The 27,509-nt window shown below is 36.9% G+C and overlaps 1 protein-coding gene across 2 annotated transcripts in view; it reads right to left on the reverse strand.

The window, feature by feature from the left end:
* Positions 1-4,308: 4,308 nt before the first annotated feature.
* Positions 4,309-27,509, reverse strand: part of UGGT2 (UDP-glucose glycoprotein glucosyltransferase 2) — a 77,333-nt gene continuing 54,132 nt past the window's right edge. For both annotated transcript variants that reach the window (XM_059466509.1, XM_059466510.1), the window contains exons 26-39: positions 27,019-27,098; positions 25,486-25,675; positions 24,474-24,632; positions 23,265-23,350; positions 19,090-19,174; positions 17,588-17,673; positions 14,688-14,786; positions 13,447-13,531; positions 12,845-13,027; positions 11,038-11,198; positions 10,643-10,757; positions 7,998-8,114; positions 6,904-7,048; positions 4,309-5,967 (exon numbers count right to left, since the gene is read on the reverse strand). In XM_059466509.1, the coding sequence (XP_059322492.1) occupies positions 5,945-5,967; positions 6,904-7,048; positions 7,998-8,114; positions 10,643-10,757; positions 11,038-11,198; positions 12,845-13,027; positions 13,447-13,531; positions 14,688-14,786; positions 17,588-17,673; positions 19,090-19,174; positions 23,265-23,350; positions 24,474-24,632; positions 25,486-25,675; positions 27,019-27,098 (1,614 nt within the window). In that variant the 3' untranslated portion in view covers positions 4,309-5,944. The remainder of the gene's footprint in view (positions 5,968-6,903; positions 7,049-7,997; positions 8,115-10,642; positions 10,758-11,037; positions 11,199-12,844; positions 13,028-13,446; positions 13,532-14,687; positions 14,787-17,587; positions 17,674-19,089; positions 19,175-23,264; positions 23,351-24,473; positions 24,633-25,485; positions 25,676-27,018; positions 27,099-27,509) is intronic.

Raw genomic sequence — 27,509 nt, forward strand, 5'->3', positions numbered from 1 at the left:
AGTCAGAACTGAGACAGGTTGTGATGTGAGTGTACTGCAGGAATGTGTTATTAACTCCAGCCTTACCATGCAATACAACTTCAGTTCTGTTGGATGACGCAACAGAGAGTTAGTACTACATGAAATTGTAGTAATTTTATGTTTCATGTAACAGCATCAGTACTGCAGAGACAGCTGTGTGCAAAAAGAGGGACTTACTTCCCACTAGCCAAAAGTCTGTTTCTAATTTTCTCTATATGGACATACTTAAAATGGGTTTGGTGTAGTTGGTGGAGTTGTGTGAATGCGCTGTGTGGTGTTACCAGGGCTGCAGTGGGTAGGAGTGAGGAGTCTTCTTATACTGTAACTGCATCTGTCATAATTACTGAGTTTCATCAGCAGCCATTTTCTTGGAATGCAAGAATTACAGTTCATCAGTGTTCTCTTGATTGGATTTTAACTGGAAAACAATAATCAGTTGATAGGAGTCTTCTCTTGCTTCAACTCCTGGCACTTGAAAACCTAAGCAGCCTCAGTAAAACAAATGAAATTAGCAAATAAGGCCTTGAGTCTCAAAAGGGAGGGGTTTCTTACTGTAGATGGAAGTTGCTGCTGAAGCAGAACCCTTGGCTTCTGCCTCAAGTACTTCACCAACATAACTGCAAGGCCATGCAGCTTTGTAAAATGTTTTTCAACAGCAATTTAAAGGTCAGTGTTCACTAATTTATCTTCAAACTGAGGAGGTTGTTTGGTGTTTTCTAATGGTTTATGGTACAAAACCACCACAGCAGCCTCTTAAACTCCAGTGTTGGATGTTCACTAAGTTGAATGACTTTCTACAAGTTCCACTTGTGCTTGTGACCTGTCGGAAATATTTTTACTCGAAGTGTTGGAGATGCTCAGGGCTGTTGAGAGCACTCAAGGCTGGCACAGCTCTCAGGGGCTGGGGCTCGGACACAGGAACTGACTGCACAGTGAGGAGCCTGCTGCCCTGTGGGCTTGGCCTCTGTGCACCTGCTGCTTGCTGGCAGTACCTAGGGTTGGGCAGGGAGCTGTGGGGGGCAGCTGTCCATGTCCTCCTGTGGCTCTTGTCAGCCCTCCGCCCTGAGGGGTGAGCTCCACCCAGCTGTGCTGGCCCTGGGCTGTGTGTGAGCCATTGAACACTCGTGTGTTGCCTTGTTCACTACAGCAGGGGCTGCTTTTACTTGAGTATTGAATGAGCAGCGTGAGCGATGTGCCCGATTGCGTACATGCAGGAGTGGCTGGGCTGTGCGAAATCACAGTAAAGACTACAGCCAGCTGTGCTTGTGTGCTAGGGGACTGCTGGAAATAAGTTCTCTTTCAAAGGACTGCCCTTGTGCAGCTTTAAAAGCTTGAGCTGAGAGAATTGTTTCCTGAGGTTTAATTTTTTTTTTGTCTAGAGAAGGAATAAGATTTTCCCTCATGAGTAAATTCTTCATACAAGGCACTGACATTGGAGCAGTGTGCGTTTGTTTCTCGGAGGCAGCGGGACAGAGATAAACAAAAAAGGATTATGTGCATTTTGAAAATGAATGAATGGGAACGAGGAAATGACATTTTAAGAACAAAAAAGCTTGAATGTAGTCAGTAGAAGAAGGAAGATGATTGATGCATGATTGCTGTTCATAGATTCCTTTTGTTGGAAGACAGGTTCTTGGAAACAATAGCAAAATGCGACAGCGGAGAACAAGGTTTTCTAGTATTGAGCAGCTGCTGGGCACAAGAAGTGTTACCAGCCCAGTGCTGTTTTGAAGGGCATTGAGGTATTCTGGGAAACCAGACAAAGTTGTGTTTAAAAGAAGTCATTTATGTTGCAAGGCTCCCCAGCTCTGGCGCTGCATTTCCTGACATGACTCTGGCAAATGAAGTGCTGGTCCCATGCTGAGTGTTAATGGTGCAGGCGACACACAAGGAAGCTGAAGCCAGCTGAAGCCACCTTTTATTTATTCGTGGGTGTCTGTAGTGCAATAATGTTCAGTAACTGAACATTGAAGTAAAATGTCTCAGTAGTTTGTCAACCCTGAGATGTGCATGAAACATTGTTCCCATCGTTGGCCTGTAGGTAGATGCAAACTTTCTTTGTGGAGTTCTTTCAGTTTTAATAAACTCGTTTCCAACTTGTTTTAAAATGAATGTGGGGGGAGCATATTTTGCGTGGTAAAATACAGATATGATAATTGATAAGTATTATAAGAGAGTCAAAGTGAATTACAAACTGAAGAGCTCAAACTTGTGACATATGCAGAAAATGTATTAGTTTAAACTTTAAAAAAAAAAACAAAAAACAAAACAACAAACCTTAACGCTTGTTATCATTTCAGTTTTCAGACCGGTATTTGGAACAAGAATTATTCTTCTGTTTAGGGCTGTGATTTATAGGAGCTTTGCTGGAAACTAGCCAGGATATCATAGCAGGTTAGTTGTATTTAAAAGTGCCTTATTGTAAGGTATTGTTTGCTCTGTAATACACACTTTTATCCATAAAGCCGTAACAAAATTAATGGGAGTGATTTTTTTTTTTTTGCCCTCAGCAAATTACTAAGTAGCAGTTTCATGTTTTAAGAAGGGTAAGTAAAGTTAGCCAGAGATTTATCAAATCTTTCAAATTATAAAATGTCTTTATATGGAATCATAAATCTACAAAGCAAGAACTGTTTTTTCTAGAACTGTGGGAATTATTTTATGGTATTTTTCACAATAAAGATATTTATGATGACAAGAAAGCACTGCTGTGTATTTGTCTTCCCTTCTTTCCTCATGCTGCTCTTCAGGTTTGAAGCTGGAGTTGTGCAGGGCACTTCTGTAGGCAGGGGACAAGAGGAGGAAGCAGCCACATTCTGTGTGGAAGAGAAGTTGTATAGAAGTTAACCACAGCAACTGTAGAAGCCCTGTTGAGTGCTGATTTCACAGTGAGAACATCCAGCCCTTGGAATATCCCCAGGAAATGCTGGATTCCCGTGTTGGAACAATAAGATTTGCCTGATAGGGTGCTGAATCATATTGCCTGGACCAAAGGTACTTTTGCCAAAGAAGGCTGGACCAGGTGATCCTTGAGGTCCTTTCCAACCTGCTATCCTGTGATTCCATGAAGCCTCAGACTGAAGGCAAGTACTTGATTCAGGGACTGGTTAAAAGGAACCTAAGAGAACCTGAGAAATATTTTTAATACTAAATAAAGCTCTGGCTCATCAACAATACTGCACTAATGCCTGTTTTTTTCATTTTCTGTTAAACTTACCAGCTGATCTCAAGATCAAGACATAGAAAAGACACTGTCACAGGAATGTAAACTGTAAAACTCCTTCATTTGAATAGTTCAAATATTCTTTTGCTTATTTACTGAGTAGCACCATGTTTTGGCAACACTCTAAAGCAGCATGTATTTTCATCCCTTTCACAGGGCACAGCACAGAGACTGGAAACAAAAAACAATTTCTCTCTGCACCTCTACATCTCACTTCACAGCAGATGCCTTGATGTGAACGTTGCTGTTGCTCCCCTGCAAAAACACTTTTGGTAGAGGAAATGCAGTTGAGGACTTGCTGCCAATTGTTTTCTTTGGCTCTGTTAGCCAAGTAGGGAATGGTAATTGTGTAATAGAGAAAGGGAGAGCAGAAAACAATCCATCTTTGCTTCTCCAGTGGAACCTTTTAATATTTTGTACAACATACACAATCCATGGATTTAGGATTAAAATATAATGGCATGCTAATGACTCAAAGTGCTGCCTTAAAGAGATCTTTTAAAAAGTAGTGAATAAGTTTGTGGGACCTTTCTTATTTTATAAAGCATTGTATATTAAAAAAAAGCTTTCTTTGAAAGTAGTATTATGGAGGGAAAAAAAAAAACCAACTAGAACATTTTGTACAAATATAGAAAACACTAAAAGATTGCATTAAACCTTTTACATCTTCAAAATTATCTCCAACCAATTACATTTATAAAATTATATTCTAATCATTTAAGCAATCTCAAGGAAATAGTATTTAAAGAACTATTTCTTTTTTTAAAGCCAGTAGAAGTAATCCAATTTTAAAAAGAACAGGATGCTACAGAGAAAATGAACATGAAATCAGTGCATGAATTATCCACTTTTTATACTGCAGAACATGCTCACACAGATAATCATAATTAAAGAGAACTAAGGTTTCTCAAAAAACCTTTAACTTCTGTCCTAAAACAAGTTTTCCAATATATGCTTCAAGCTTGGAATACCAAGGCAGATCCATGTGAAATGCTGCTGCAGAGTCAGGCAGCAGGATGGAAGTATAAATCTGAAAAATATTTTGTAAATAAAATCATGCAGCAAACAACTGAATAATGGCTTTTGTCCTCTGCTATGGCAAATCAGTTACTTCCTTGTTATGCATGGGATTTTTAGTAATGGTGCATAGGCATCTGCTAAGTCAATTACAAGTCCATCTCTGTGGTACAAAAATACCAACTTAAAGTTTATGTTCAAATATATTTGACTTGCTGCATGATATCCTGAAGTAATTAAGAGAACAAGCATAATAAAACAGCTCCTGCACTGAAATGGGTCAGACATAAAAGGAACTGACATTAGGCTTTACTGACTTTTGCTATTGGGTTGCACAGGAACTACTCCATTGGGGACTTCATAAAAAGGAAATCCCTCAACAAGCATTGAAAAACCTGTATGTGACATGTTAAAAATGTTCAAAATACATAAAGGTAAAACCACAGAAAATACAGAGAGCTGTAAAAAAATCTGCATGTCTCACATTCCTTAGTAATAGGGCTTGAAAAATACCAGCAACATGTGATTTTAAATACTCACTCTTACAGTAAGAAATGGTAAGCAACCAACAGCTGAGGACAATGACAGTGGATACAAAATCTGCTTCATTTCTCTAATTGTTTATTCAATTATTTGCTGCTATGGAAATAATGTGCAATCCTTGCTGATTCACCCGCTTAGTGGTAATTACATGGTCTTGTGCAACTTCAAGGATTTAAACTGGAAGACTTCTTATAAGAAAGTGTGCTCTCATCCAATCCTATTTTGAAACCAGCACAGCCTGAACACACAGCCTGAATACAGGTGTGTATTTAAGGCACTAGATTTCACTTGGAGACACAAATTCCCCATTTTCAAATAAGAACTTTTCCCTGCAATTTTTGTGGGATCAAAATGCCAGTATCCCATTAAAGTAACAGTTTTGTGAGTACAGGTTTAGAAAATTACAGGAGACACCACTGATAGTCAAAAAATACTCATGTATTTTATTATTTTCTTTTCAGTTATAAACAGGATGATAATAATCAAAAGTGAGTAGAAGCAGCTTTCAGGTACTGACCTTCTGATACAATGTATGCTGTTGGAGAATCACCTCAACCAAAACCATAATGGAATTTTATCACACACTATTTAAGTGGCCAAAAGGAGCCTAAGAATAAAAAATTAGTTTTAAGAATCTCTTAAGAGTGCAGCAATCCTGCATAATAAATGAAGAGTGTCATTCCTTGCTTTAGCTTCCATGTGGAGTTATCTTTGTGTGGCCTAAATTAGACATCCTATTTAATTATGGTATTTAAATACAGTAGCCTAATGCATGGAATGTGCACAAAACAGTTTTCAAGTACATATTTAATGTGTGTGTCCTCCCCTGGACTGACAATGCTGAACACATCTTCCTTCATATTCCAAAGTCCTCTGGGCAAAATGTACTTTAGAGAAGGAAAAGAAAAAGCCATTGGGAAAGCTGCTCCATACCACTTAAAAAACCCCAAACCCCCAAGTACCTGTGGATTTCTCATTTTTGTATTGCATTTAAAATGTTTTAAATAACACTTTAAGTTATAAAATACTTGACTTCACATTAAAGAATGCTGCAAATAGTGCCAATGTAACAGCTGTAAATTCTGTTCAGTCCTTCCCAGAAGACTCTGGAGCTGTCACCATTGCTGGTCACGGGCTGTGCTAAAGTTCATCGTGCTTGAGCCCTGGAGCCAAAGGGGAAAAATACACATAAGAGTTACACAGAGGCAGTGCCTGGGTTTGTAAGATGTGGAGAAAGCCTTTTACTTACCATTTCCTGCTAATCACTCAGTTCATGAACTTCAGTTTTGGAGCCTTGCTACAAGCTGACCAGAAGCTTTCATGAAGAATAAAACCCACTAAGAATTCTTTAAAAGGAAAAGTGAATTTGTTCCTCCACCCAAGACTTACAAATATTTATCTGCTCATTTTTTCTTCAACCTTGAGTGCTCAGATCATCTTTTCATTTTGTTTTACATTAGTCCAAAAAGTCATGTCTTATTGGGAGTCCTGTATACGTGTTTGTGGTTTTTTCTTTTGCTTTTGGGTTTTGTTTGTCTGGGGCTTTCATGTTACTTAATAAATTCAGTTTAAAACAATTTTAGTTAAAAAAAAGCCAAACAAAACAACAACAAAAACACTCAAACAAACAAAAAACCAAACGTCACCCCTAACTAATGAAAACAGAATTTAGTCTAGTGCAAAAAGGCTTGGATAGATAAGCCTAGAGAGAGAGAGAGAGAGAGGGAGATGCAGAGGCAAATTAATACTCAGTCCCCAAATGCTTAATAGACATGAGCTTTAGATTATCCAAGTAAAGCCTAAGCTAACGTGCTTTACTTAATATTTGTGGCTAAAATAATGTGACTGTTGGCTGTGTTTGAGGTGCAGAACAGGACCACTGAGCTTTCTCTTGGATTCTGGCATGAAACAAGAGAGTTTGTCCCATCAATGTAACTCCTGTGGAAAGAAGCATCACCCAACTATCAAACCCCGCACCACTTCTCTAACAAGGGAAATTACACAAATACAAGATTTGTGCCTACTGACCCCAATCTTAATTTCAACTAGACTGATACTTAATTTTTAAAAGCTAACAGCTGAATATGCATGTAAATTACCTTTTTGAAATAATGATGTTAGATTTTTCTTCTCTCTTTCAATTTGCTGTATCAAGTTTCGGATCTCAGAGTCATAATCAACCCATTCAGGAACTATCCGGGCAGCAGCCTTTAGTTTTGGTTCTTTGGTTTGGGGGTTGTTGCACTGAAAATTTAAAACATATTAGATGTAAACAAAGCAAATGTGAAAATAACACCCTTTCAGAGAATTTAGCTCAAATGAATTGTAAATACTTTTCTTTTTGCTGACTGTCAGTATAGTACAGACATGGCTGGCACAAGACTGCTAAAATTTAGACAAAGTTGCCTAGGGAGATGCAAGATTGACACTGGCACACTGAAACTGAACCTGATGTGAGTTTTGAACAGAGAGCACCTGTCTTTAGAGCACAAACAAACTCATTCTAACAGTAAAGACATGAAGAAAGCAAAAACTATTTGCATACTGAAAAATCACACCAAGTTCCAACTGTCTGTTTTCCTTTCAAATTATGTCTAAAGCACTGCAAATAGTGTATGTGTGCTGTCAAAAAATCTAAATGGGGGGAAAATGGGATTGGGATAATAATGATAGGAAAAAGATTTTTGTCTCTTTCTATTCCCAAAGAAATAAACTTTCTTCTTCCTAAACATGAAGAGTATCCTGAGCATTGTGCTTTTAAGGCTTTGCTTTATCTCCTGTTTATAGCAATGAAACAGACCAAGAAAACCATGACAATATTAAGGTTCTGGAGGAGAACAAGAGCAGCCCACAATGCCCAGACAGGTAACAGCACTTTGTCACAGCTCCAGTAACTTGGCTGACTATGGAAAAATTATAAGGAAAATTCATGTAATGGCATGAAAAGCTTCAGTCCTATCTGGTTAAGACTTAAACTTTTTGTGCAATTTTCAGCTTTAATGTAAGCAGATTTGGTAGAGAGCAGGTGGGAGAGGTCTCAGAGGAGAAAATGTTCCAGGGGAAGGGATGGAATGTTGCAGCGCCTTCCAGCAAGGCTGCCTTCATGACATGACACACACTCAACCTGAAATGTCCCAGAAATCACAGCAAAATGTTTAACCTGTATAACTCATTTAAGTCAGGATCAACTCACCAGGTCTATTGTTTTAGCCTTTTTCTTGGATTTATCATCACACCAGGTTTCACACCAAAGCCACTCCTGAGGGAGAGACTTAATGGCTACTTGATGAATCATATTATTGGGAAGATCCTGTACAAATTTTGTAAAACCATAAATTAGCATTGAATAGAAACCAGCTTTCCATTCCTTGAAAAAAACCCCAAACCCTCACTTTCCATTCTTTGAAAAAAAGAAACCCTAACTCAAAAAACATATAATACAGGATTATGCCACTACTCTAAGTTGAGCTGACTTCTAAGAAAACAGATTCCAGAAATGAGCTTGAGAAGAAAAAGCTTTAAACTGCTATTCTGGCTAAGTTCCTTACTTTACTTCTAGCTTTTTTTTTTTTTTTTTTTTTTTGACCTTTATTACATTCTCAGGAAATCTTGCCATGAAAACTCTGAGCCAAGATCTGGCTGAATGCAGGGAACAGCATTTATTAATGAGAAACTCCTCGGGCAGGTTTCAGGCTGGCTGCAGCCAGAGCTGCAAAGAGCAGGGGCAGTACCTGGCACATCCATTGGTAAGTGCCCTCACATGTGCAACCCTTACATTGTATTTCAGAATAAATGCCAGCACTCAAGTGTTAGTCACATCTTAGTTTGCCAATTCACACTGCTAAATGTGACAGAATAAAATAGCAGATATTGCTGCATTATGAAAGATGTATAATTTAACTGAAATACAGACATTGGTACCAAAGAATTACACCAAATTATATGAAGAGCTAAGACATTCAGCATTAATTGAAATGCTTCATTTTTTAAAAAATGTATAATTTTTGGAATGTAGTTGATCACCATTCCAATTCCAAAAAGAAGAGACTGGTTTTCTGTTGTGCCTCTCTGACTTTCTAAATGAAATCACAATTCCTGAATTACTGCAGTACTTTTAGAAGCTGTCAATTTAAAAACTGTTACATGCAGGAAAATGTAGAAAGTCAGCTGTTAGTTTCAGGACTTAAAGTAAATGAAAAAAAAGAATGAACACAAAAGCTGCTCTGAACAAAATTACTGTACTGGAAGTCTAGTTTTTATGATGTGCAAGTTTTTCTCCCTAGGAGTTCTATACTTATTATCCTTTGCATTTAAAATCAAAATTTCCCCTTCTATCTACTTCTCTTCTGTGGTTTAAGAACCTTAACTGCCACCCATGAAGATGGCACTGCTGGGAGATCAGCAGAGAGCTGGGATTGATGCTTCTTTGAGAACGGCAGTGAGTGCTCCACACAGGTATTTAAAACAATAAATAGTAATAAGAGAGTTATAATGCATCCTTAGCAGTAGATGAAAACTCTCCAGGTCTCCAATACATTGCACTGTGGTTTGTATTTCTAGGAGTATTGCTGTATTTTGTGTAAGAAGAAGCAATGAAGACAGCAAGTAGCTCCTATCAATATGGTCAAACCAGATTATTATGCAAATTCTACTTTGAAATATTCACTTTCCAAAGTAATTCCAATTCCATTCTGCCAAGATTTAGCTACCTTAACATCTGGTGTTTAAGTGGCTTTTGATTTGGTCCAACAGGCCAATAGGAGATATATGCTATCATGTATTAAAGCTGTAATTGGAAATATAAGAGTCTTAAAATGAGACATTTTAATTTTTTTGAGAATATTAGATAAAACCAATTTTCTGAAAACCAGCATTATGGTGAAAGCCCTGTAACCTCTGAATCTTAAAAGGTCTTTCTGAAAGACACTTTATACATGTGGCTAATACTGTTTGGAGAACACACAGCTCTAACACATCAGGACTCTGCATGGGTGATCAGGGCCAGGAATTCATTCTGTTGTCCAGAAAGATGTGAACTCTGACTGTTGCTGTTATTTCAGCCTTTTGCTCTTAACATACAGCTGCAGTCTGCTCGAGCTCCAGGTGTCCAGTCCAGTCCGCGTTTTTAGTGTGGCTGTATTCCCACTTTTCATTCTCCAGTATCATAAGAACTCCTGTTTTCAATTTTTACTTTTATTTCTGAAGAAAAAAATGCGAGTGGCAATAATGTCCTTATGTAAGAGAGAAACCAGCTTGCAGAGCAGGGGTGTGGAAAAGCACTGAGCAATGTGGGCTTTGCTACCATGGGATCCTGTTGCTGTTGGAGGCAGGTAAAAATCTTCTGTGCTTAAATAATTCCACAAGGAAAACACCAAAAGCAGGGACAATCTCACTTATGAAGCCTTCTGAGGTTCACCCAAAGTGAAACAACTCCACCCACTCCAAGGTAACCATGTACAGCAATCAGAGTGCATTTGCAGTTAACTTACAAAAGAAAATTGAATTTACGTTAATGGAAAAAAAGAAGAAAAAGGAACAAGCTCTTGGTAAACACGAATATAATTACCATTATCAGAATGTAGGGTTATCATCAGAAAAACATAAATGCATGCACAACAACTACAAATAAAGGTGAAACTGGGGTTATCCCTCATTTTTAAATTAAAAATATCAGCAGTTTTCTGAGCTGTGCTCATATGCACTCCTGAAAATAGGCTAAAAGAGCAGTAAATGGCAAACCGTTTTGGAATTATGTAACATTTATGTTGAAATACATGATATTCCATACATATTGAGAAAGATAAAGAAAAACCCTAAAATGCTCAAAGCCATAAATACCTGATCCAGATTTGACAGACTGTTTGGATCCTGACTGAGAGCCTGGTACTGGCCCCGAAGCCTGTCTCCAGCTGCAATCTTCCTGAACTTCTTCAGGTCCACAACATACAAGGCACTAAAAGGAATAAAAACCCAAAGAAGTAAGATTTCTGGGGAGGTCACCCTCTTTTTGACAATAGTAATAAAAGTAACGAGAAAATAAAACATGTTCCCATCCTGAAGGGATATTTTTCTTTATTAAGCAGCTGAAACCACCATAAAACAGTGAAATCAACATCATCAGAATTCCTGCCTTTACTGAGAATGGCTCTTGAATGGCTCAGTGATCAACACCAACACCCAGACTTCAATCCAGTTCCCAGAGAGCACAAGCAGTGTGTAAGGGCCTGTCCCACCTGATGTGGTATTTCCTCTTGCCCAGGTGTGAAGCCCAGTACCCCGATTTCCAGAAGCGGTACCCGTCCATCTCCCTGCGGCTGTCACAGAAAGGAGTGTAGCCATAGGGGGCTCCGTTCAGGTCGAGGTCTCTGAGCTCCTTCAGGTCACTCCTCACAATCTAAACAACAATATCATTCATTTAGTACTGTTTCTATGAGGGCAGGGATTGTAGCAGGCTTCACAATGTTTAACTTTTATTAAAAAAAGCTACCGACGCTACATCAGTGGGGTATAAATAGACCTTTCCAGTGGGAGACAGCTACCAAATTATTGTTCCAAAAATTATTTATTGTTGCAGAGTTTTGTTCAGACATGGCTTATAGAAAGGCCATGATCACATACAGCTGGTTAAAAAATAAAAGGCAGCTGTAAGCAGCAAGTTCTCAGGCTTTTCCCTTAAACAGTAAATACCGTGTTCTTGGCTAAGTGATGAGAAAAATATGGTGAAAAACATGGAGTCCTTGAAAGGGTGTTCAATAACAAGTCAACAGCAGCATAAGAAAAACAAGTATTAGCCTCAACAAGAAAACCACAGGTATTGGCAACAAAGGAGGGGTTGGTGTGTAATCTGTAACCAATAATGAGCTCAGATTTTGCAATATGTATGAACTTAATTAACACGATTATAAAAGTGTGTAAGCTGGGTCAATAAATCAGAGATCATGCTCATCAATCGGATGGTCGTCTCCCTTCACCTTCCTCAATTTATTGTTTTTTATTATATTATTAACAGTGCCCATCTGTGTAACACATTTATTGAGCAAATTATATAAAACTGACAATATTTTTTTAATTCACAGACCAGTGTTTCTGGTTGCCCAATATAAAATTCCTCAGTTAAGAAACACAACTTTGGAAATCTACCAATCATGCCCCTTCTAAAGAATCCTCCTCATTTGTTACCCATCTTGGGCACTCCAAAATTATTGCATCATTTGAAAAATCCTTGTATCTAATGGTAAAGTACTTTCAAAAAGAGGTTTTAATGACATTTTACACATGTCCTTTATTTGCTAATCAATCCTTCTCCCTCAAACCCCACTTACCTAATTTATCAGTGGTAAAAATGTTATAGCTATTTGGGAGCACAGAGGAGTCCTTACAGTAGTTAGGACAGACCACCAGTGTTCCCACATAGTGTATCCAGATGAAATTGCAGAGTTACAGTCTGCATTGCTACACCTAAGTTTAATTGATTCTTGAGCTTGGAAAAGGACCAAAATACGTCAGAATTTGTCTCAAGGTTTTTAATAACCTTGCAATAAACTCCTCTGTGACAGCACTTTGTCTTTCAGTACCATTATACAATTTTAATTCCTGAATGAAGGACTGCATGCAAATGTAAAACAGAGATAGGATTAATCTTGAAGAATTTCAGCCATCTACAAGTTGCTCAAATGGTCCAAATCATCTCAGACACTGGCCATAGTGGAGTATTCCTCTCACAATCAGCCCAGAGATGGAATCCCTCCAAAATGCTTTCAGCGAAATGCAGCTTTAAGATCACACACATCTCTCCAGGTGCCTGTCTCTCCACATAGGCAATTTAGGACAACTCAGTGTAAGGAAACTCTTTATGCCCACACAACTGACAACCAGTGAAATTCTTGCATCTACATTCTGCAATACCACTGGTTCTGTTTGTACAACTGCAACAGTCTTTCAAGACCAGCATCTGAATAAAATGGCCACATAGAATGAAACTGGATCAATTTAAGCCCAAATTAATTCCTCATACAGTAATATGCCATTATCTTTTCTTACCTGGTCAGCATCAACAAATATTATTTTATCCACAGCTAAAGGGAAAAGAACATCCAAGAAAAGAATTTTGTAGCCCCAGATAATTCTTTGTTTTTCTGTCTGTTGATAAAGCCAGCGGGGCCACTTATACTGGACCAGCTCATACTTGAATCCATACTTTTTAGCCATGTGAGGAATTACATCCTGGAAGAACAAAAAGAAGAACAAAAATCCATCAGGTGCACATATATGAGAGACACAAGGGCTCAAAAGGAAAAGGAGGGAATGCTGCAAGGCAGCTGCAGCTGTGTTGGCCTTACTGACTATGTAATTTATTACTTAAAATGATCCCTTAGTTTTAGCAGTATCCTCAGCTACACCAATAGAAATAGCATTTCATGCAAGCTCTTGGAGACTATCAAAAGAGAATAAATTATTATAATGTATCACTGGGCTTCATGTCCCAGAAGAGGAGAGCCTTATACCTAACACTGCTATTTCATAGATTTAGGGATTATTTTCCACTGTGAAAATTTAATTAAAATTATATGATTAGTCAATTGCAATGAAAAAAAATCACTTAAAATTTTTAAGAAAAAAAAAGAGGAAGAATTTTCTCCTACCTTAAATGTTGGGGAGAGATAGTTTTTCAGAAACCAAAATTTAACTGGTGTTTTTGTATGACGCAGGACAGAAAGCATCATAATTCTGTGGAAATATAAGTCTACAATAAACAAACAAATACACACGGATCATTAAATTTCAACTGCACTTAGAAAGTACTAAAACTCTAAGTATAATTTCTTTAAGCCAATTTAAGTAGAAATTTTTATCTACTTCTAATTAAAAGCTTTAAAGAGCATGTGTTCAAGGGCACTTTGAGATGGCCTTATTTGATCCAGATTGGCTAAGCAACAGTAGAAGGAACAACTTCAAAAGTGGATCTATTACCATGTTTTATTCTAGGAGAGGTGATTGACTAAATCAGATAATGGTTAGTACCTTAAATATTAACTTGGCCACTGAAATAACTTGTTTTAGAATCTACTGGTTGAGTTTAATAGGTCGCTGGAAAGAAAAAAAGCAAAGTTCGAGTCAGACCCTCTTTGGAAAACCCTTAATAACTGTAAGAATCCCTGGTTTGGGTTCAATTATTTTTCATTATCATGGCCTTTGTTTGGTGTAAGCAGTGACTTACAGCCTTACAAGAAATCAAGTCTGCCTTAAAATCAAGACATAATGAACCTGAAAATAAGACAAAGCAGCAAGTACGATGTTTAAGATCACTTTTTCTCCTTTAAAGTAAATGTGTCTTTCCCTTTATGAAGGTTGTTGCAAGTTGAAGAAACACAGTGCTCAAACTTCAGATGACTCAGCCATCAAATCACCAGTGCTCAAATCAGAAAAGTGACACAGATGGTTGTGAAGAGATCAGGCAACACTGTAAGATTCCTTAAAAGCACTCACTGCTCATTGAAAGGACCCTAAGCTAAGTAAGGCCATATGGGCATGCAGTAAATCCACTTTGTATGAAACACAAACACAAATAGACACAACTCTAATGAAGTCACTTCTGTTGTGTCTGTATACAGAGAGGCTGAACTTCATCTTTTATGCTTGTACTTCACACATGAAAGACATTGTCTGTCTTCAAAGAATAACGGTATTTTTGAACATCTATATGTTGAATCACTTTGTTCTTAAAGATTAATTTAGTTCTCACTGTATATAACTTTTCTCAGTTTTGAAAATTTATTATTTAGATGTTGTTTAAAAATGTCAGTTTCTTTAGGTTGCTTAGTTTTACTAAGAAAATGTAGAGTATTACTATGAAATTATTGCTTCCTCTTTTACCTTTCCTTACCTTAAAAAACGTTCATATAAATGACCTGAAGCAACAGAAAAAATATTAAGAATATCACTTTTCTTTTCCTTCTCATCAGTTGGAATTTCTTCTGAAAACCTGAGAATTATTATAAATAATTATATAAAATTAAAATCCTGTAGAAAAAAAATCATACTAAATTATCATTAAGCTCATAGAAAATCAAAAATAAAATGTACAAAAGAAATACACATCCTGCAGTAAACAAATACACTTAGAATCTACTTCCACTGCACATGCCTTGGCTTAGGAGTTAAAACCTTCCCCAAAATACTGTCATAACTTTAAGAGGTCTGTGGTGATGGGATTCCCCAAAGTTTTTTGCTACACTTGTTGGATTCTTCTTCAGATTACTGTGATTCCCCTCCCTAGAAGCTAACCTATGTATTTAAGGTATGTTGTACAGAGGTCTCTGTTTCTGCTGCACAGCATTCTTTGCTTGTTTTGAATCCCAAAGTCTGCCAGGGCTGGTTGTTAATCAGGTAGCTTCCAGCACACAGAGGCAGGGGATGGTGGCTGCAGTCTCCCTCGGGCACTGCTTCACAGACCTCAGAACTGCAGAGCCAGATTGGTTATAGTTATCAAATGGTTATCAAACCATTTGATACTGTTGGAAATTTACCTCAATAGTCTTTTTTGTGAGATGAGTCATTCCTCACACACTTAGATTGCATGAGTCACCCTATTACTTTTTCTTCTGGTTATATCTCTTTTAAAAGTATCTTTTAGAAAGTGTAAAAATAGGTATCCTCATAATCTTTAAGAGCAAATAAGACAAGTCTCAGATCTCTAATATATTCAAAAGAATTCAGATCACTCCACTGATACAAAGCTGAAAGCTCAGAAATAGCTGAGAGGCTGCAATGTGTTTAAGTGGTGTGAATAATCTTTTGAGAAACCCACGTTCTATTCACTCAGGCATGGTGCAAGAGAGAGACATCAGTGGAGTGGCATTGTCTGCATGGTGTGGCATCTTCAAAGAAGACACACAACCTCTCCAGCAGCACTGAACCCTCACAGGCTAAACAGACTGCAGTTCACAGGTCCAAGCAGTCTGTCTTCTTTCTTCCTGACTTTTTGTCCCATGTCTTATATTTAGTGATAGCAGGACTGAAAGAGTGTCACGCTCTTTGTAAAGCAGCCATCACATGTGAAAAGAAAAATCGGGGTTTGATGCAAGGATCTTGAAAATATTGATTCTGCAAAGCTTTAGAGAAAGCAGAAATTTCCCAGAGCTGCTGGGCTGACCTCTAAGGTCACGTGGGAAAAGCAGTCAGATAGAGAAGGGCAGCTCAGGTATGAAAGGGATTGGGGAAAGTGGTGTGCACATCTCTCATGTTAGAGCCCATGGGGGTTCCTGTAGTGAACAATGTGCTGGTGGATATTCATTTCATTTTGGGATAACAAAAAGAAAGGGTATTTGACAGGATCCTACATGGCAAAAGGCTGACAGCCTCAAATTATGCCTTGAGCCACAACCTTGAATCACTGGGAAGAGCAAATAAACTTCACTGCATGAGGGGCTTCCTTGGGCCAGCCAAGCTCAGAGCATGATGAATGCCACTGTGATAAAAGGCAAGACCTGGAAGGCTGAGAGATCTCTGGCCTTGTAACCTTCTTAGAGGGAGTCAAGATTTTGATCTCTGCACATACATCCTTTGACACAGCTAATTAGAAGTGGGAAGTTTGAAGTAAATGAAAAATTCCTTCAACTAACATCATTCTTCAGAAGAACCTTTGTGCAGCAATGTGGGTCCAAGGTGGAAGAAATTTTAAAGCTGTAGCATAGTGGTCTGGGAGGGTCTCTGAATCTAGTCAATATGGGTACAAATTGCAAAAGGGGAAATTTAGGTTATAGTAGGAAGGAATTCTTTAGTGTGAGGGTGGTTAGACACTGGAACAGGCTGCCCTGGGAGGCTGTGGCTGCCCCATCCCTGGCAGTGTTCAAGGCCAAGCTGGATGCTGCTCTGAACAAGCTCTTCTACTGGAGGTGTTCCTACCCATGGCAGGGGCTTTGAGACTGGATGATCTTCAAGGGTGCTCCTAACCCTTAACATTCTGTGATTCTATTACATTGTAACAGTGAAATCATCTGTGGATAAATGGTGATAAGCATAAAATCAGCAACAGACACTGAATGAAATCTCAGGTCTGATGGTACTTGTGGCACAAGAGGCCTCATCATGAGGCATTATAAAGCTGAGACAGAAGCCAGTCCTGGATCTACCAAGAGGTAGAGGTGTGTGTACAGGACTGACTGGAGCCAATTGATTAGCAGATGAAATAGAACTGCTACGCCTTTTCTTTATTTTCTTTAGCAGTCTGTGACTGACAACCATTGCCCAATCTACCGAAAACTGAATAAAACCTTTTGTGAGTCTAGTTCAAAACAGCAAATGAGAAATACTAAAAAGTTATTAGCCCCAAATGTAATGCTTGAGATGCTTATTACAATTACTTAAAGAACTCAAACTTTAAAGTAAAAGGTAAAACACTTGAGATTTCATAAATTATGTCCAGGAGCAAACAAACAGCATTGGTCTGCTTTTTGATGTTCAGTTTGACATACATGAGTACCACATAACCAGCTGAGATTTTCACATTGAGACTGATTCCCTGCCACAGCAAAATGAAAAAAAAAAACAGCCAAAGGAGAAAATGAAGAGAAACTGGAAATACAAAGGAGGGATTAAGAAGGGAATAAAAAAGGAGATTCACATGACATTATAGCTTGTCCTTCCCCCTTTTTATTTACATTATAAATCCCTTGGAGAGACTTTTTACACATTTGTATCAGTATCAAGCAAGAAAATTTACTTGCTATGAGTAATAATTAACACATCCTGGAACAGCTAAATTAGAATCAAGACATGCATTACCTTGCAACTGATTCCACTTTTCCTTTTTTTGCTGTTGTTCCATCTGTAAGAAGCTCTTCATTCACTTTACCAGGCTTTTTCTGTACCTAGTCAATTAAATAAAGGTCTTTGTGCAACTTGGGAAGGTAGTTGATAGTAATTACTACTTGTATTGTGATATCTCACCATGGTGTACTAACTGGCTAGAGCCACTAAGTATGGTGATTAATAAATCAGCCAGCACATTTCAAGCACTCTGTACATCTTTATTAAACAACAACTAAAAACGTGGTAAATTTTATCTCATTTTCCTCCCTCACAAGTTCATGATCCAGCCATTAGCTGGAAGAAGCATAGTACCTCACAATGGAACTTACCTGAGAGGAAATTGTCATTTTCATAAGCCCTTCACAGGGAGAAAGTGACAAATTTGTCACTGAAACTGAACCTCTTGCATCCAACTTAAGCAATTTCTGCTGTCTTATCCAGATACTTGTAATGGCTCAAGATTAATTTCATTTACCACCTCAATTTCCTTGATTAAAATAAATCTAATTGCTTTTGAAAACCAAATAGCTTCTTACACCGTGAATGTGTGAATCTAATCATATTAATTTCACATGTTTATATTGTCAAGCTAACACAGATTTCTGTTGACACTATCCTGAAGCCACATCCTACAGATCAGTGAAGTAATTCTAGAGTTCAACTGAATGGCAGAGTTTACATATTCTAGTTATAAGCTTAATACACATACCACCTTTCACATAAAAATAATATTCCTATTTTGGCTCAAAATAGGAAAATTAGGCACTCTTCTACCCATTCTCTGTTGTTTAAAGACAGGCTCATCATGCTCCAGAGTCTTACATTTTCCCTGGCTTCTGGAAACTTTCAGGACTGGGGAAGAGAGTAATGTATGGTGTTTTAAAATATTTACAGATATTTTAAAAATATTTAAAATATATAGTGGAAAATATAGTGTATTATGAGGATCTTTCTCCTCAGTAAGTGGTGCTTCATTAGCTGTTTTTGATACATCTAATGAAAGTAATGTAATTTTGTTGACACAAATTTGGTCGCCTAGGGTAAAATGCAACACAAGTGATTTTGACTTCCAGTCTGGAATCTGGACTTTGTGTAAAATCTGTCCTCACTCACTGGAGAGAAATGGATGTCTCAAGAGGTCATTCTCTTGGTTTAAATCCATAGATGAGCAGGGATGAGCAGTCCTTTGGACTCTCTCCTGCTAAGCAGAAAGGGATTTAGGTCACCAAGACTGCACATTTGGGCATCTCAAGCTAGATGAGATAAATATGATCTATGTTTAACAGCTATTTAACAAATCTCCCACACAATTAGTATCACCTGATTGGATCAAATTAGCTACATTAATTTGCACATCCTTCTTTTAATTATACAAAATCTAAATTATATATTTCAGTATACATATTTCAATTAAATATAGCGTGAGACACATAAGCATAAGTCACATTTCATACCAGGAAACACTGCATACATACTTGAACTTTGATAATTTTGCTTCTGAAGTTGTTTAATACTACAATAACGTCTGCCAGGTCAGCTACAGAATCTGTTCCTTCATGGCTGTGAGGAGACAAAAAGCCCAGGTAAATGTACTGTCTCATTAAAATATGTATTGTTACTTGGGTTTAATCAGAGAGTAAGGTTTAGAATTGCTGATGTTTACAGAAAAAAATTACTTCACTTGCATCTAATTATTTTTCAACTTCAAAAACTTTGAGTTTATTCATCACTGGACATTGTCCACAGATGTCACATTAATTTTTTAATTTGAATTTTTATAGGAAATTTATTAATCAATGAAAAACTGCAGTAACCTACAGTTAAGCACATTATTATGTATTATATATACATATATATTATATTCAAATATAACAACAATTTATTTTTCAAATATGGAAAATGTCTTAGAAATGGTGTGATGGCATCAAGTGTACTTTAAAAATAGATTTGCTTTTAAAAGTATAGGGAAGGCTTCATCACAGAGCTGAGATAGTGAATATTGGCTTTCAACTGGCTAGCTTTGGGAACTGCACCCCTGAAGACACAGCTGTGCAAGCACCACAGGAACCTCTGCCCTACTGAACATCAGTTTAAAGCCATTCAGGTGTCTCAAACTACTGCAGTCCACAGAGTAGCTAATATGAAAAATGTTACTGTGATAGAGTGTAATAACAATATAGTTTTCAAAGTTTCTTATTTTGCACCTCAACAGCCCCTCAATATATTTCCCCTTCAATCTCTTCTATCTTTTATCAGCATTATGTGGGCTCCTCTTGCTAAAGCTACCTACACAAAAGATGGGCTTAAGAAAGTAATCTCCTACCCCTTAGGCTTCATTTTTCCCCCCCTAGAAAACAGAAGTATTTCAATCTTGTTTCAATGTGCATCATACCACTTACCTGAACACTGCAGGATTTTACACACTCATCTGAATTTTCCATTTAATACATTTTTTTGGTAAAATGTGCCTGTAATCACTAAGTCTCATGAAGATGACCTATCCTTGCATAAAACAATGTTCAGAATTATCTGAACTTTTCTACTCTCTATTGTAGTTTTATTTTCACATTTTTAAAATATCATACATATGCACACCCAGCCAAGAATGGTCTTTGCATCATAGGGATGTATAGTGCTCATATGTTAATTCAATTTTAAATAAAGTGTGTCACTAAAAAGTTCTAAAATAGTAAAATATGGTCCAAAAATAAACTGCTGATAGCAGCAGCCAGCCCAATGTTCCATTTTTGCCCCCAGAGTTCACACAACCAATATTTTCTCTGTTATTCACTCAGTTACCTCAAAATCCCCATGCTATGAATTTTCTAGGTAGATAGAGGATTCTGCTGATAAAGAGGATTTTCCAAAGTCTCTGCAATATTTTCAGTGTGTTTGGTTTGGATGTAAATTCAACAACATTGCTTTATCTCCCTAAATCTCTTTCATGGATGCCTCCCTATGGGTTCCATCTTTACTGAATGCCAACTGTTTTACTCTGCACAGAACTCAGTTTGATGAATTTCTGTCCTACTATGAACAAACTTTTTAAATCCAAGCAAAATATCTTGCATACTGAAAGCACTAAGGCATATGTAATAACAGCTACCTTAATATTATGTAATTGTGAAAAGCAAAACATGTCTAGCAGACTATTTACATCACAACTTTAACTTCAAAACACTTAGATGCTTTTGATACAAATACAAGTAAATACCAATATAATAGAAATTATAATTTTCCATATGGGGGACAAAAGAATTTGGGTTCAAGAAACAGAGATCCTTTAAAAGCTCAAGCCCAAGAAACAAACATACAACTCCTTTCCTAAATTATAAAAGATATACCTTTCAGCTAGGCAGTCTGCATGACATCAAAATATAATAATATTAAATCTTGTATATGTTTACCTGCCTTTTTAAAAAGTAAAGTATCAGGATTTTATAGGTATCTTTAGCTATAAATAATTTTCTGCAATCTTATCTAGCAATACCTACTTGTTTTCCTACCAACATTAAAGTCTCAATAAGAAGTGCTCAGATTATTGCTGAGTATAACAATTTTGCTTTCCTAATATTCACAGTAATTTATTAATAACAAATTGATTTACAAGTGTGATTGCATCAATATAATTATCCTTGTTAGAAGCAGTCTTTAAGAAGAAAGAGGCAGCTTATTTTAAATGTTAAGTATTTATATATAGTAAAAATAAATTACTTCCAACTATGAGAGAAGCAAGTAAGATAAATACTGAGATGTAGAACATTCTAAAACTCCCTTTATAACGCACAGGCCTGTGCCTCAAAGAAACCAGGTTCATCTCACAGTTCAACAGAGGGGTGACTAATATATATGGATGGAGAATATAGTGCAACAGCTCTTGGCAAAGCTCCATTCTATCAAACAGTTGCCTGAGCTCTGATAGAAACTTCATACTGTTAATACTGTAAAAGACATATCAAAGATTCTGGTGCAGCCCTGCAAACATACTGTTCCTGTTGTACTTTAGGTCTACAGTTGGAAGAATAAGATGAAAAAAATTGCATTGCTTAGATTCCTCATGAGGTATTAGTTTTTAGTAACTTAGCTGAGTTCAATTAAGCCCATTTGTGTTACAGAGGGAAAATGAGCAAAACCACAGTAGATAATTTAAATTTCCTCTGATCCAGGCTAGAATGTAGAGTTGTTTTGTATCATTTTGTTTCATTATTTAACCAACTGCACCTCATTGCATTATTTTTTAAACCATGCTATCTTATATAAATCACTTTATATTTCTTAAGAATTAAATGCTAAATTAGACAAATGGTACAGATGCAGTTGGTGGAGATCAGTTGAACCTCAAAGGGTAAGGACTATGTTTTTCTGCTTTTTCAACAGATTGTGATTTCTGAAAAAAAAAAATGAAAATTTTTTTTTCAACAAACAAAATGAATCTAACATCCCATTAATATTTCTCCCTGTAACACTGATATTAACTAAATGTTCAAAACCACAAAGAGGCTCAGCAAGTTTTTTGTTTTTTAATAGCAGCTATAATTAACAATACATGGAACTAGGTCTTCCTGGGCTTCAAGTAATAATAAATATTTTATAAGAAAGAGACCTATTTCGAACCCCACAATTACTCTGAGGGGGAAAAGATAACAGGAAAAAGGCAAAAACAAAGAAAAACTGAAGCTGAAATTAAATAAACAATACTGCTCCTCTAGAAGTGATTAAATCTAAAGCTTCAGGAGAAAGCTCTCATAGGCTACAGGTCTGTGCTTTTACATAAAACATGGAGAAAAGGTTATTCTTCTAAGGAATAGTTGGAATGATAGTGAGCACATACATTCCTTTCCATGAAAATCAACCATGGAAATTACAGATCTAGAAGCCACAGAGATGTCACCTAAATGCCAGTTACAGGAATACAACTTTCTTTCTATGGACAGAGGTTTTTCCCAAGAGAGGGAGATGTGGTGCAGTCAACATGCAGCCAGGGTCTCAAAATGAAGGATGCTTTAATATCCTGAGGTGGAGGTGTAAGTACAGTGATCCTTAGATGACTTAGACAACTAAGTAACACTCAGAATTCATCGAAGAAAAAAGTCTAGAACTGAAACGATTACAATGTTCCTGTTAAAAAAAGATGCCACTTGTAAATATGCTGTATTCAGAGGGCTGAAAAAAATTGTGAGAAGGAAATTTGTGGTACTTCCTTCAGATAGTTCTGGAGATTCTCAATTTGTGAGAGCAATGCTCCATTGGACATACTCTTGAAATTACATGTTAAGTATGTTGGAAATGCAAAAATATTACAAACAAAACCACGAGTGACATTTCTACAGAATTTGGTGGTGTGATAATGCTAACCATGCACAGAACTGACAGGGAAAGTGTCTGGCAGCTGTGCAACTGTGTAGTAAGGGACATGGCCAGCATCTAGTCTAGCTGAGCACCTTGGCTTTATTATGCCTTCAAAAACACGTGTAGCCATCAAACAACAACAATACAAGGAAATAAAGTATTCCTAACAAATTTTAAATCATCATTTGCATCTTATAATTTTTAATGCAATCTTTGCTCACTTTCTTTCAGTGTTGTCATCTTTTCAAAATATATTGCAGTTTCAGATTAATTTGTTTCCAAATGATGGATTCATACTTACGAAAACACCTGATAAATCTCCTCAGATCTCCCTTTACGTAATCTCAGCATCCAAGCACCTGGATTTGCTTTCAGCTGGAAATACCCCTAAGGAAAAAACACAGGCACTTGTTCTGCTTGCATTTTAGACTCAACCATCTTCATATACAAAAATAAACTACTCAGCATTTGTACTAGCCCTGAAATAAGTGTGTCAGGTATGCAACAACTGTCACTTTCCTGCATGTCTGTTTTAACGTCTTTCTGTGCTCTATTTGTTTCTAGATGAATTTGAGTTACATACAAAAACTCCACCAAGGACAGCAAGTAAAAGAGCAGCAAAGAAATAACTTATTGAGCAGATCCTAAATTGAAAAGCTTCTCTGAAACTCAATTTTTGTCTGAAACAACCTTCCAAGTCAACACAATTCCTTACCATTTTAGGAACACTGTAAACAGCTACTGCTAAGTTAAAGTCACAGAGAGCAAGCTTTGAAATGTGAAGAATTGTTAAACATTTCATCATGCCAAACATCATGTACTGTTGAGTCTGTATTCAGTACTTGGGCAAAAATCAAAGATTCACAATTTATTAAGTATTTCATTCCTTATGATACAATATTTACAAAGACTAGAGAACAGCAGATAGGTAAAAGGTCTTATCAAAATCCTTCCCATTCAAATTCCCTTAGCCAACAGAAAATAAAGGTTTTACTTCAGAAGTCACATGGTCTTCTGCTCTACAGACTGCCAACATGAAAAATAACTACTCTGCATGATGAGAGAAATTCTCAGGTGTGGGTATGTCCCACCAAGGCTCTAAGCACTTACCTGAAGCATCTAAAATGGGAGTCTTCTTTTGCCTGGATCATTGTGTAACAAAAAGGTTTATTTTATTCAGAATGTGAATCACACCTTACATTTGTCAGGGAATCTCAGCCTGAATATAACTGCCTCCTACCACCTACTAGAGGCAATTAGGCTGCCAGTTTAGGCACTTCAGGCAAGAGTATAAAATTAGGCTATATTCAAATCTATACTGCATCACAGGAGAGGAGCAGGGGGGAAAGTTCAACAAATTGGAGATGAGCTCAGCTCCAGGATGTGTCTGTTACTTTTAGCATTACTAAGCTTGCAACACAGAGAAATGGATTTAAAGAACAAGATGCTCATGAAGAATTCTCACAAGAAGTGTGCAATTATAATGACTATTCCTGTACCAAGTACTTACAAGGTTGGCCATCACAATAGTATCAACCATGACAGGATTCTTCTCTGTGCCCAGAGTGAACTGTAACCCTCGAGGAGGTTGTCCAGTTGTCACATCAAAGCAATGTCCTTCAAGCAATATATATTCCAGCTCATATTCTGCTAAAACTGCCCCTTTTATCTATGGAAGGAACGCTTCATCAATAAATTATGTCATTTAACCACGTGGGAAAAGCAAAATATTACAGTCACAAACATGTTGTGTGGGATTTACCACAATGTAACTCCCACAGTCAAAAAAACCCAAAGAAAAGTCCATCCACAGGAACTTAACTCAATTATAAAACAGGTATCCAAGACAAAGAGGAAGGGTCACTCTGGAGAGACCTTCTCTCCACTAACTGTTGAAGCTGAGGCACCTCTGCCTTTGTAAGGTAAATCCCAGCTTTACTTTCACAATACACTTTCCAAATACACAGCTTTGGTCAATCAAACACACTCAATATTTTGCATAAGCTTATTGACTCAAACAAAATGAATTATTTTGAAGATGGGGATTAAAATAGAATTAAATAATAATTGAAAGAATTGTGAACTAAAAGAGGGTCAAATACATTTAAACTACATTAATAAACAGTCATATATTCCAGTTTATATGAAGATTTACCTAGGTTACAAGAACTAGGAAACATAAAGAATCCTTTAATTGCTTTACTTTTATCTTAAATGCAGTATTTCTCTAAACACAAAACTCAACATAGCAGGTAAATTGCTTTAACTTATAGTTTGCATTCTGATTTTTTTTCTATTCCATTGCTTTCCTTTAAGACTTGTCTCTTTGTTTTTTAAGAGAGAAAAGGACGAAAAGATGATGACAATAGAAACGGTAAAATATTGCCTATTTGCAAAGAAAAATTTACCAAAGAAAATATTGCAGGGGAACTGACACAAGACAAATCTTGCAACATTTCCACTTCCCTCTTGGAGTAGAAGGGCCAACACAAGTTTTACAGTGTTCACAAACTATTACTTACTTCCTGCAAATGAATGTTATCAAGGTCACAGGAACTGTTTACTGCTTCAACCAGCCAGCTTTCGGGAGTGATCATGTTTAGGGTCAAAAGAGGTGATTCTGGCAATTCTAGGAATTTTGCTACAGGTTCAGAAGGAAGGTGCTTATTGATTCCATAATTTAATTCTGGTTCCAGAACAAAACGATAGAAGCTGTTGAAAAAGAAGTGTGACAAAACACAACTTTTGGTAAAATACAAACATGAAGCTCTTCTAAAATATTTTCCAATATAGTGAGTATTTACCAAGTATGACGAAATTTGGAGGCAAAGTAGCTCCTTATTCTTTTGGAATATCATCAGACAATACCTACAGCATCTCAAATGGGCTGGTAGATGAACACAGGCCTATACACTTTTGGTAACTTTTCTATGGATGTGTCTATTTTCCATTAACACTCCAAAGGCTATGAAAGTGAATACCCATGAGATGCATTTAGATAGCCTGACTGTTAGCAGCCTTGAATTCTCAGAATCTGTATCACTGAACTATGCAGAATGACTAATCTCTATTGGAAAAAAGTCTTTGAGAATGGCTACTGTCACTAGCAGCAGCAGGACAGAGCAGAGGAAGGGCAGGGTTTCCCTGTTCCTCTCCAGCTCTTACCCCAATTATTCCACACATAAAAGTTCTCCCAAGCACAAAGAAAGAACCAGGCACCAAGACCTGCAAAGTGCCCAGCTTCAAAAGCCATCATAATGATGTTCATACAAGAAGACACTCAGAAGACTGAAATTAAGACCCTCTTGTGGAACAAATGCATAAAACGCATAAAAACTAAGGACTTCTGTTTGGTGGGCAAATGATTAATTCTGCAGCTCTCTGGCTAAAGGACAGGCACTGCCACCAACCTCTCTCAGGTAATTAGTAATATAGGTGTTAGGATTATAGGTAAAATACCTGCCAAGGAGATGGCTGTACTTAAACATTTCTCTTAGAGGGAAAGAAATCCTCTTGGAAGGAATTAATTTCAGTGTAAATGTCTATCACTGAATTAGTGAACAATGATTTTTACACACAGATAAAAGAAAATTCAAATTATAGTAGATACATTCAGGATATCATGTTCCCAATGAAATATAACATCATCTCAATATAACAAATGCAGACTGTATATTTATTCAGATGAATTTAATTCCTAGGAGTACAGAATCTGTACAATCTATTACACAAACAGTGGGCTGTAAAGAAGGGAACAACTTAGACAGATAATCCCCCTCTGCAAGTTTTCACAGCTATAAAAGACTATTGATTTATTTAAGGCCTGTTAATGAGAGGTGTATTTGATGGACTAGATCACTTCCCTGTGATACTGTGCTTGACATATTAGAACAAAAGCTTTTATTAAACAAGTGCCAACTGCTTAGGTAACATTCAGTGAAAAATGAGTCAACAAAAAGAATTCAGAAACACAAAGCAATTGTTTACTTTTTAAGAAGAATACACCATTAAGACAGTTTTTCCAAAATGAGCATGACAAGCTATGAACTACTAACCTCTTCAGTGGCACTTCAGACAGCTTAGATCTGCAGTTCAAAAATAACCTGAGTTTCATATTGATAATGTCCTTGAGCACCTACAGAAAAAAAAATCTCTGTAAAAAATGGTTCTTGGTAATCACCAAACTTTGAAAATAAGCCAAAGTTACCATTGTGACATCCTGCCATTTCTCATGGTTCAGCAAGAAGCTAAAACTTTTTGAAGATGTAAATATATCTGTATATTAAAGGTTATTGTCAGATATTATAAATGAATGTCTGACCTTTCATCAAACCACATGATTTAGCACATGATATTCTTGACAGTCAAAATTTTAATGTCCTCATGCAATTTTTTCAAGAGCAGCTCTCTCCATTTTCCAACGCTTGAGTAAATGATATTATCACCCTTGCTACATTGTGATTTTACAACACTGGAAGGTCTCTAAGTACAACACATGCCTTTAATCCAACAACCAATCTTAAAACAATTGCTTTCACTCTTATTA

This window comes from Ammospiza nelsoni, chromosome 2 (assembly GCF_027579445.1).
Source record: "Ammospiza nelsoni isolate bAmmNel1 chromosome 2, bAmmNel1.pri, whole genome shotgun sequence".
Taxonomy (NCBI): Eukaryota; Metazoa; Chordata; class Aves; order Passeriformes; family Passerellidae; genus Ammospiza; species Ammospiza nelsoni.